This window comes from Staurois parvus, unplaced genomic scaffold (genome assembly GCF_062004578.1).
Source record: "Staurois parvus isolate SC_StPar_1 unplaced genomic scaffold, SC_StPar_1.0 ptg000049l, whole genome shotgun sequence".
Lineage (NCBI taxonomy): Eukaryota > Metazoa > Chordata > Amphibia > Anura > Ranidae > Staurois > Staurois parvus.
In genome coordinates this window covers 2,811,803-2,824,148 of record NW_028317845.1, presented here as the reverse complement: position 1 = coordinate 2,824,148, position 12,346 = coordinate 2,811,803, and the positions used below count along the sequence as shown (strand labels likewise).

General features: G+C 43.6%; 1 protein-coding gene across 1 annotated transcript in view; it reads left to right on the top strand.

Moving 5' to 3' along the window:
- The window catches only part of INPP5D (inositol polyphosphate-5-phosphatase D), a 132,617-nt gene that overhangs the window by 53,824 nt on the left and 66,447 nt on the right, over positions 1 to 12,346 (top strand). The window contains exon 3 of the mRNA XM_089665937.1: positions 4,184 to 4,331. Within this exon, the coding sequence (XP_089522063.1) occupies positions 4,184 to 4,331 (148 nt within the window). The remainder of the gene's footprint in view (positions 1 to 4,183; positions 4,332 to 12,346) is intronic.

The following is a 12,346-nucleotide window of genomic DNA, read 5'->3' as shown; positions in this document are numbered from 1 at the left end:
AAACCCCATTGTGTTCTTTTGAAAAAAAAGATGTATGATGAGAGAGATGGGGAATAAACACTAGTAAATGTGAGATTGTGGTTAAAGGGTAAGCTACAGTTCATATATATAAATATATGTAGCACTACCCCCTTAGGGATTGCTTAGTAATTTTTTGGGCTCCCTGTCAATCTGGACCTCTTGTTGAAAGCCCAATCTCTGCTGACACCATCGTACTCTGGTGACCCAGATAAACCACGCTTGTAGAATAGACTCACACACACAAAGTAGTATAAACCAAAATGGAGTTTATATTGGATTTGGAGGTAACAAAGTCAAGAATAACAAAACAACTCCGGCAGCAAGTCTGATCATTCTTGGCAATTGTGAGCAAAAGTAACAACATTCACAATAAAACAACAGTATCTGTTAGCAGGCCCTGCTTCCAGAAATAATCCACTGACTCCAGTCTGAGGGGATTGTTGAATCCCCAGTGAGCAGGAATGACTATCAATAACAGATAAGCTCACTGTGGGTCCTCAGAACTAGGTAACAAAGATTAAGTGTTAAATAAAGAGAATTCTCAGTTATAATCGTCAGTGTCCTATTTTAGAGCTCTAGAATGTCTTCTGCGCACTGGTTGGGGTCCAATTGGTGTGAAGTTGCATCAAGGGAGGGATGATAGTTCCTCGGATGGTCACATCAGAGATAGTAAGGGAAATGAAGAAGATTCAACACTTCCCTGATTGATGATAAAGAATTAGTGCAAGGTTCCCTTTAAGAGCCCTGACCATGAATTGAGCTTGAAGTAGTAAATAGCAACAATTAACATAAATGTCTGTGGACAAAGACAACTCCTTCTAAATGTCAATGGCAAAATGTGACCAGCAGTAAGAATCCTCCTCTGTTGGCACTGCTGTCTCCTGCACTGTAAAGGTATGTCCTGCGGTCATCTTGAACGATAACTGTACTGTAGATGTATTCCAACAATGACTCTGGTATAACTAAGCTGCAAACTGGAGTGCTGTATGTAATGTTCACAACTATCTGCAAGCAGATAACTGTGATGGCAAATTATTAATGTTCACTTTGTTAGTGGATGCTTGGTCTCTTTGACCCAATCAATGTTTTGGCGGATTGCCACGATCCGTCTTTCCCGATGGATAGAGACAGTCCACAGGCCCTCTGGTTCAGACTTGGTGTTCCGCTCTGTCTCCTGCTGTCAGAATGGCCTGCTTAGCAGAGTGGCAAACTGGGCGGTCGGTAAGTTCTCTCCTCTCTCTCTCCAACCCTGGCTCCACGGCTTAGTTTAGCACTTCAGCTGACAGCACACTTCCTTCTCTTTCAATCTTGTGCGTTAGGGACCATAGATTGTAAGCTCCTTGAGGGCAGGGACTGATGTGTATGTACAATATATAGTATGTAAACTGATATATAAATAACTGCAATAAATAAAATAAACTTCATCTGGTTGTTGTGTTAATTTTAGGCCTCATTCACACCATACATGCAGACAAATTGATGGAAACTGAGGCACAGATTTCACTTGCAGAGACATCAGTTTACATCAGTTTTCATGGAAACCTTATGCACGTTGCAGACTCTTGCGCAGAAAAAATCTGCACATGATACTAGTGTTGTGGTGTGAACAGGGCACATAGAGAATAATTGGTTTCTTTTCTGTGTGCTCTTGCAGAACATGAAAAACTGACGTCTTTGCACCATAGTATGAAGAAGGGCTAAAGTGGGTGGTTGGGGGGGCAGTAAAACTGTCTATTTTTTTACCACGAGTGTAAATGAGCCATAACTGCCATTTTTGTTGGACAGCTTGCTCTGTTAAAGGAAATTGAAAAATATTAGACTTTATGGCTAGATCAAAAGAAAATAAATGAAAAAAGCCCCCCCAAAAATGCAGCCATCACATCTAAGAATTGGTAAGCTGCAATATATTACATTGTTTTGGGGTTTAATACTGCTTTAACTTTGTTTTTATGTAACTTCTCAGAACATCCAGCAATGTTGGCCAGTGCATTTGCAGATTTTCCATTGAATTCTAATAGGACATTTCTGTTTTTACATTTAAAAGCAGACACTTGGTTTAAGGTACACACCTAACAAATCTGCTTTTATTATTGTGTTTTTCATGGGTTTGCTTAAATTAAAGCCTGACTAAATTCACAGGAAACGTTTTGCTGCTAGATTTTGTGTTAACTGTCATTTTTCTAGTCTTACTTCCACTTTCCTGTTACAGCAGCTGTGCCGAGTGTCTAAATATGACTGTGTGGTTCAATAGGCACCAGGGTTGGATCTACTGCTTTCAGTATTGTAACAGACCTGGTCAGACACACCCACTCACCTCCTCTGCAATATACCCCTTATCAAAGGGTGTGGCTGGTAATCAGCTCTGCCTACACAGACCACTGCACTGTGAAGCAGCATTTTACTAAGGCTGGCCATACATTATGCAATTTTCTTGAGATTTTTGGTTTATATTTACCAAAAACCATATAATAGGAGGTCAAACCTAACAACACTTTCAATTGTATCCAATTAGGCAGGCTCTTGAACTACATAGTTGAAGGTAAATCTGAAGGAAATTGGGCAGAAATTGGTCAGAAAATTGTATAGTGTATGGCCAGCCTTAGTCTAGGTTCACACCTAAGCATTTTCCACAGGATTTTGTGTTTTGCAGAAATGTACTACAGTCTATTGAACATGATTTCCTATGGGACACATTCACATCTCCGCGTTTTCACCCGGTGCGTTTTTTGGAAAGGCTCAGGGACTTTTTTTAAACGAAAAAAGCTGGGTTTTTGGTTCTATAGACTTCAATGGAAATGCTGCAGAAAAGCATGTAGTGCATTTTTGCTGCGTTTTTGAGGCGTTTTGTGTTTTAATCTGCCTAGCAACAAGAAGAAAAACACAAAATGCATCAAAAATGTGCCACAAACCCATGTGCAAAAAGACAAATCGCACTGCAGAAACAGATCAAATGCAAACTGCATAGGTGTGAACCTAGCCTAAGAGGAAAAGATATTTTAAGCATATAGAACTATAAAGAGATAAAAAGCGGGAGGCTTCAAGTTGAGCTCAAATTTTATCAATGTATTGATTAATGCATTGTTATAGTGTAATTAAACTAAAGAACACAAATGTAATATATTGATGCCTACCAGTCCTGAGATGTGATAGTAGCGCTGGTTTTCTTTTTTCATGCCTTTTTCCCTTTATTCTGATTATCTTGCCAAATGCAATTTTTAAAAATAATTTTGGATTTACATGTACTTTGATACAGGCTTTACAGCTTCATTCTAGTTTAAAAAAAATCGTAAGTCCTCATACATACTTGACGTTTTTACAGCGGCTGTTTTTGGCTTTTGATGTTTTTTTTCTACAGCTAGTAACCCCCCAGCATGTTATCCTATGTGCCTATGCACTCATATACTGTAATAAACGTTTTTTGGCTGGGAAAAAACCCAGGACTAGTGGGTTTCTAGAGGAGTTTTTTAGCTGTAAAAATGCTTTAATTCCTAAAAACGCTGAAAAACGCAGTACACCATGGTAAAACGCTGCAATCCGGCGTTTTTGGACTTTTTTTGACCCAAAAAAATGCTAAAAAATGCAAATGTGGAAAAATGTGGGACAACTCTGCTAATCGCGGCAAAACACAGCTAAACACTAATGCAAAAACACTGAAAAAACACTAACGTGACTTTACACAGCTAACATTACCAGCGTTATCAAAACGCCCAGCATGCATGAGGGCTTATAGGCCATCTTTATTTGTGTTGTGGTTGTGCTGGAATATAAAAAGATCAGATGAATGATTGTCCGTTTTTTGGGCTTTTTTGCATGCTAGTCTCATATCAAAAGTGAAGAGGTTACTAAAGTTCCGAAAATTCTTAGAAAGAAAATTTGGAAGTGATGTAATGCATTTGTATTGTATTTTCGGACAAAAACTGTACCGCTTAAATGAAAATCGTACGATCTGGTATTGTACGACAAAAATTTTTGCACTTGTCCCTGTGAACAATTTCGGATTAAAGCTGTGTACTAATGATCAGATTGTCGTATGATCACTTCGAAAGTGGTATTTTTCGTAGGATTTTCTGATTGTGTTTGCTAGGCTTAAGTATGTTAATATTATAGTTTACATTAGTGTTTTAATACTTACAAAGTGATAATGTATATGATTTATACGCAGGCATCAGAAGGTGTCCCCATGCGCTTGTTTGTAAACCTACTGGAGCTGATTGACTTTTACCGGAAGGAGAATGTTGGACTGGTCACTAACCTACGGAACCCTGTACAACGTGAAGAAGAGGGACCCGAAGAGCCTGATGAAGATCAGGGTAAGATGTTGCTTTTCTTAGTTTTCTTTCCCCAACTCTCCATGAATTAGTGACTTGAAGCCTAATGGATAACCATTAACCACTTCCTGTCCGGACACTTTTACCCCCTTCCTGTCCAGGCCAATTTTCAGCTTTCGGCGCTCTCACATTGTGAATGACAATTACTCAGGCATACAACACTGTATCTAAATGAAATTATTATCATTTTTTTCAAACAAATAGAGCTTTAATTTGGTAGTATTTAATCATCACTGGGGTTTTTATTTTTTGCTAGAAAAATGAAAAAAGGCTGAAAATTTTGAAAAAAAACATGTTTTTCTTAGTATTTGATACTAAATTTTGCAAATAAATATACTTTCTTCATAAATTTAGGCCAAAATCCATTGTGCTACATTTTGTTGGTAGACATAACCCAAATCAGTGTGTATTATTTAGTCTTTGTGAAAGTTATAGAGTCCACAGACCACGGTATATATATTTGATATATTTGAAAATGTATCAATCCTGATGCACGGACTACCTATATAATTTCTTGGGGCCCTAAAATGCCAGGACAGTACAAATACCCCCCAATGACCCCTTTTTGGAAAGTAGACAGTCTGAGGTATTTAATGAGAGGCATGGGGAGTTTTTTGAAGTTGTCATTTTTTGCCAATTTTTTAAGGAAATGATGAAAGTAAAAAAAATTCTTTTTTTTTTTCCCACAAAGTTGTCATTTAACAAGTTCTTTCTCTCACACGGCATAGGCATACTTGCAATTACACCCCAAAACACATTCTGCTACTCATCCTGAGTATGGCGATACCACATGTGTAAAACTTTTTTACAGCCTAACCACATAGAAGGGCCCCACATCCAATAAGCACCCTTAGGCGTTCTAGGGGCAAAAATTACACATCTAATTTCTTGACTGTCTATCACAGTTTTGGAGGTCCTGGAGCACCAGGACAATTGAATTACCCACAAAATGACCCCATTTTCAAAAGAAAACACCTCAAGGTATGTTTTAAGAGGCATGTGGAGTCCTCTGAAGGCTTCATTTTTTGCCACATGTTTTTGGAAAATGTGAAAAGAAAATGAAAATGTATTTTTTTTTACGCAAAGGTGTCAATCTATGAGATATTTCTATTACACAGCATAGGCATACTTAAAATGATACCTCAAAACGCATTCTTTAACTCCTGCTGAATATGGCGATACCAAATGTGTGAGACTTTTTCACAGTCTGGCCACATAGAGGGGTTCCACATCCAATAAGCACCTGTTAGTGTTCTAAGGGCAAAAATTACACATCTAATTTCTTGACTACCTATTGCCGTTTTGGAGGTCCTGGAGCATCAGGGCAATGGAATTATCCACAAAATGACCCCATTTTGGAAAGCAAACACCCCAAGGTATGTTTTAAGAGGCATGCAGAGTCTTCTGAAGACTTCATTTTTTGCCACAAGTTTTTGGAAAATGCGAAAAGAAAATGAAAATGTATTTTTTTCTACACAAAGTTGTCAATCTATGAGATATTTCTAATACACTGCATAGGCATACTTAAAATTACACCCCAAAACACATTCTCTAACTCTTCCTGAATATGGTGATACCAAATGTGTGAGACTTTTTCACAGTCTGGCCACATAGAGGGGTTCCACATCCAATAAGCACCTGTTAGCGTTCTAAGGGCAAAAATTACACATCTAATTTCTTGACTACCTATTGCCGTTTTGGAGGTCCTGGAGCATCAGGGCAATGGAATTATCCACAAAATGACCCCATTTTGGAAAGCAAACACCCCAAGGTATGTTTTAAGAGGCATGGGGAGTCTTCTGAAGACTTCATTTTTTGCCAAAAGTTTTTGGAATATGTTAAAAGAAAATGAAAATGTATTTTTTTCTATGCAAAGTTGTCAATATAGAAGATATTTCTAATACACTGCATAGGTATACTTAAAATCACACCCCAAAACACATTCTCTAACTCTTCCTGAGTATAACGATACCACACGTGCAAGACTTTTTCACAGCCTAACCAAATGGAGGGGCCCCACATGCAATAAGCACCGTTAGGCATACTAAGGGCAAAAATTACACATCTAATTTATTGACTACGTATCACAATTTTGGAGGTCCTGGAGCAGCAAAGTCTTCTGAAGACTTAATTTTTTACACAGATTTTTAGAAAATGTGAAAAAAAGTAGTTATTATTTCTTTAATGCAATGTTACCAATAATAACATATTTCTAACACACTGCATAGGTATTCTTAGAATAACACTTTAAAACACATTCTGCTACTTTTCATGAGTATGGGGATACCACATGTGTAAGACATTTTCAGTGTTTGGACTGATTACTGGTCATTGCAACCTGTTTATCACAAAAATTAGCAAACATTATATATCAATAAAGCATAGTGTAGCTTCACCTACAGCCTGTTCCTAAAAGCTTAACCTACTAGTACGTGGCTGTCCACATAGCACTATGTTCATTCACCAAGAAGTTGAACAAAAGATAAACCAAAGAGTACCTGTTGTTTCAGTGCAGAGGGTGGGTGGCACCAGTGTCTTGCAGGAAGGTAGCCAGTGGGATGTGCAGATGGGTCAGTACCGGTGTCATGCATAGACGTGGTGAGCAAACAGGCAAAGTAGTGGTCCAGGAAGAAGACAGGAACATGGTCCATAAAAAGGCCACAGTCAATACAGACAGCAAGCAAAGACGTGGTAAAAGGATTGGTCCAGGCAGAAACATTAAGCTTAGGGCCTTGGTTAGGTAAGACTGGACAAAGGGGTAGAGGCTTCATCCCACCCAAATCTCTTCGAAGCCTCTGGTCTCCAGACCCTGATCCGGGAATTAAAAAACCCAAAGAAAACAAAAAAGTTTTCTCTGCTCGGAAACACTACTCTGGATCCCCTCACATACGTGAGACCCCTGTGTTGTCTTGAATCCCACTACTAAAGTGGGAGGGCAAAAGATCAGTCCAGGAGGCAGGCAGAGGCATGGTCAACTAACAGGCCGAGGTCAGTTCAGGCAGCAGGCAGAGGCATGGTCGATTAACAGGCTGAGGTCAGTTCAGGCAGCAGGCAGAGGCATGGTCGATTAACAGGCCGAGGTCAGTTCAGGCAGCAAGCAGAGGCATGGTCGAGTAACAGGCCGAGGTCAGTTCAGGCAGCAGGCAGAGGCATGGTCCATTAACACGCCGAGGTCAGTTCAGGCAGCAAGCAGAGGCATGGTCAATAAACAGGCCGAGGTCAGTTCAGATGGAAGGCAGGAAAATGAATTCAGGCAACAGGCAGAAACGTGGCAGGGAAATAGCAAACAGAGGACAAAGAAATATATCTTCACCGTACTTCACTAATAATGTAGTGCGGTATGGTAGATACGGAAGCACTCTTCTATACAGAGACCAGGCTTTGAGGGACACTGGGGACAGTAGTATCGGGTGTCAGATCGAATTCTATGTTTGGAGCATACCCGACATCTCTTTTGAGGATTGCGGTCTGTTTCGGTAGGGGGGACGATATTGGGGAAATGTCTTTCATGCAATCGGCTCACTGCATCAGACCGAATTTGTTCAGGTACGGGTCTTCCTTGATAGATGAGGGATGTGATAATCTCTTCCTGATATTGTAAGAAGGTGACAGGTCTTTGTGTGGACTTCTGGAAAACGATGTAGGAATTGTACAGGGCCATATGGAAAAGGTAGAAGGATACTTTTTTATACCAGTAGATTGATCTTCTGTTGGGTATGTAGGGCTGTAACATTTGATCATTTAAATCCACTCCCCCCATGAACAGGTTGTATTCGTGTATGCATTGGGGTTTTCGGATGGGACCGCGACTTCCTTGAATTTCCAATGAGCTGCTGTTATGGATAGATGAAAGGACATACACATCCCGTTTGTCTCGCCACTTAAGGGCCAGGATCTCTTCATTTCTCAAGCTAGCTGACTCCCCCCTGTTTAGCTTGGTGGCAACCAATTGTTGTGGAAATCCCTTCCGATTGGGTCGAGCTGTGCCACAGGCTACAGTGTCCTTGAGATAAAGGTGGCGGAAAAGGGGCAGGCTTGTGTAGAAATTGTCCACGTAAAGATGGTACCCCTGATTGAAGAGGGGGTATACCAGGTCCCAGACAATTTTTCCACTAATCCCCATATAGGCTGGGCATTCAGGGGGCTCTAGCTGACTGTCCTTTCCCTCGTAGATACGGAACTTGTGCACGTATCCTGTGGACCTTTCGCAGAGTTTGTTCATCTTCACCCCGTATCTGGCCCGTTTACTTGGAATGTACTGTTTTATGATCAGCCTCCCAGTGAAATGGATTAGGGATTCATCGACACAGATGTTTTTTTCAGGACAATATATTTCTGAAAATTTTTGGTTGAAATAATTGATTAGTGGACGAATTTTATAAAGTTTGTCGTACTCGGGGTGATCTCTGGGGGGGAACAGGGAATTATCGTTGAAATGTAGAAAGTGCAGAATTGTTTTATAGCGGGTCCTGGACATAGTGGCAGAAAAGAGCGGCATGTGTTGAATGGGATTTGTCGACCAATAAGCATGCAGTTCATTTTTTTTTGTTAGTCCCATATTAAATGTAAGGCCAAGAAAAACTTTAAATTCTTCAACTGTGAGGCATTTCCACTCAAATGTTCGAGCATAACAGGAGTTGGGATTTTGAGTGATTAATTGCTGGGCGAAAATATTGCATTGGTGCACAACTGAATTCAAAAACTCTTCAGTGAAAAATAAATGGAAATAATCAATGGCTGTAAAATTTTGGGTTTCTGCCTGAATGCCTGACTGGGCTATGAATGGGGGAATTATAGGTGCTCCTGATCCTGAAGGTAGCCACACAGGGTTTAAAAGAGCATCTGGGACAGCAGTATGGGCCCTAATCCTTGGTGGCGGATGTGACACCTGAATACTAGAACTTGCACTTACAGTGCTGGTAGTAGCCATATCAGAAGAACGTATTGAGCTGCTGGTGGTTGCTTGCTGCTCCTTGGAGTTCCTCATTCTTTTTGTTGGAACACCTTCTTCTGATTCAGAGAGTGAACCGCTGCTGTGTTCTGGTTCATATACAGAATCAGAGTTTGACAGTGAGAGTTCTCCGTCACTCTCATCTGTCATACTCAGAATTTGAAATGCCTCCTCGCTTGTATATGATCTTTTGGCCATATTTTTGACACTGATCAGGACCCACTGGTATGGCATTGATCAGGATGGTGTTGCAGTGAGGGACAGATATCTGGCTGCAGTTGGTTCACACTAGTCACTGTTGGGCAAAAATCAGAGATACAGTGAGGTGGCTGGCAATGTTTTGTGAGTGTGTGTAAACTCTGTGCAAAGGCTGAAAATTACTCACAGTTAGCTGTACTGGATCTCTCTCCTCACAGACGATGGCAGTGAACAGGATCCACTGGTGTGGCAGAGATCAGGGACACTTTATGAACAGGTACACTGTAAGGTGATCAGGGACACTGATTGGGCCACTGTATGGTGATCAGGGACACTGCTGGGCCACTGCGGTGATCAGGGACACTGCTGGGCCACTTGTGTGGCGATCAGGGACACTGTGGCAATCAGGGACACTGTGGCGATCAGGGACACTGCTGGACCACTTGTGCGGTGACCATGGACACTGCTGGGCCACTGCGATGAGCAGGACACTGCTGGGCCACTTGTGTGGCGATCAGAAACACTGCTGGGCAACTGCGGTGATCAGGGACACTGCGGTGATCAGGGGCACTGCTGGACCACTTGTCCGGCGATCAGGGACACTGCTGGCCACTTGTGTGGTGATCAGGGACACTGCTGGGCCACTTGTGTGGTGATCAGGGACACTGCGGTGATCAGGGACACTGCTGGACCACTTGTGCAGCAATCGGGGACACTGCGGTGATCAGGGACACTGCTGGGACACTGCGGCGATCAGGGACACTACTGGACCACTTCTGCGGCGATCAGGGCCACTGCTGGGCCACTGCGATGATCAGGACACTGCTGGGCCACTTGTGTGGCAATCAGAAACACTGCTGGACTACTGCGGTGATCAGGGACACTTCGGTGATCAGGGGCACTGCTGGACCACTTGTCCGGCGATCAGGGACACTGCTGGGCCACTTGTGTGGTGATCAGGAACACTGCTGGGCCAATGTGGGGATCAGGGACACTGCTGGGCCAATTGTGTGGTGATCAGGAACACTGCTGGGCCAATGCGGTGATCAGGGACACTGCTGGGCCACTTGTGTGGTGATCAGGAACACTACTGGGCCAATGCGGTGATCAGGGACACTGCTGGGCCACTTGTGTGGTGTTCAGGGACACTGCTGGGCCACTGCGGCAATTAGGGCCACTGCGGCGATCAGGGACACTGCTGGACCACTTGTGCGGCAATCAGGGACACTGCGGTGATCAGGGACACTGCTGGGCCACTGCGGTGATCAGGGACACTGCTGGACCACTTGTGCGGCAATCAGGGACAATGCTGGGTTACTTGTGCGGCAATCAGGGACACTGCTGGGCCACTTGTGTGGCGATCAGGGACACTGCTGGGCCACTGCGGCAATCAGGGACACTGCGGCAATCAGGGACACTGCTGGACCACTTGTGCGGCAATCAGGGACACTGTGGCGATCAGGAACACTGCTGGACCACTTGTGCGGCAATCAGGGACACTGCGGTGATCAGGGACACTGCTGGGCCACTGCGGCGATCAGGGACACTGCTGGACCACTTGTGTGGCAATCAGGGACACTGTGGTGATCAGGGACACTGCTGGGCCACTGCGGCAATCAGGGACACTTCTGGGCCACTTGTGTGGCAATCAGGGACACTGCTTGGCCACTGCGGCGATACTGCTGGGCCACTTGTGTGACAATCAGGGACACTGCTTGGCCACTGCGGCGATCAGGGACACTGCTTGGCCACTTGTGTGGCGATCAGGAACACTGTGACGATCAGGGACACTGTGGAGATCAGGAACACTGCTGGGCCACTATGTGGCGATCAGGGACACTGACAATCAGGGACACTGCTGGGCCACTTGTTGGGCGATCAGGGCCACTTGTGGGCGATCAGGGCCACTTGTGGGCAATCAGGGCCACTTGGGGCAATCAGGGCCACTTGGGGCAATCAGGGACACTTGTGGGGGCAATCAGGGACACTTGTGGGGGCAATCAGGGCCACTTATGGGCAAAGCCACTTGTTGGGGCAATCAGGGCCACTTGTGGGGGCAATCAGGGACACTTGTGGGGGCAATCAGGGCCACTTATGGGCAAAGCCACTTGTTGGGGCAATCAGGGCCACTTATTGGGGTGATCAGGGCCACTTTAGGGGCAATCAGGGACACTTTAGGGGCGATCAGGGGCACTTTAGGGGCGATCAGGTGTCTACTACCTCCTCTTGGCTGTTTCTCCTCTCACAGACAACTCCGTGAGAGGAGAAGGAGGCGGAAGCCGCACTATGCGGCTTTTGTTTACACTTATGCTGTGTCCTTATTGGACACAGCTGATCACATGGTATGGGACCGATTTCATTGGTCCCATACCATGTCACGTAATCTACCGAGTCCGTCGGACTCGGCGATCATCGGGCTCGCGGGTGCGCGCTCTAGGAGCCGCGCACGAGCCTCAGACACAAGGTGCCGTTTAGAGACGGCAACCCGCTCTTGTAGATGTCCCGTCCTGCCGTTTATAAACAGCGGCCGGACGGGAAGTGGTTAACTCAGAAATGCAAAGTCTTAAAGTACAGCTGGTCCGCTTGAAGTAACAATGTTCCATTCATATTATAATACATAACAATATTTTCTTGGCTGTGCATAGAACTCTTCCACTTTTTCTGTTGTTCAAGTGTATGCCCTTTTCAAGAAATATTTTTGTCTCTGCATATTTCTCAGCCATGAATATTAAAGGCACTTCATGTTTAAGCCAGGTATTGATGGAGAAGATCTAAATGTATCTTTCTTTGCAGATAATGCTTATTTGAAGAATTGCTTAGGCTCCGTTGATACCAATGTGGTTTTTAG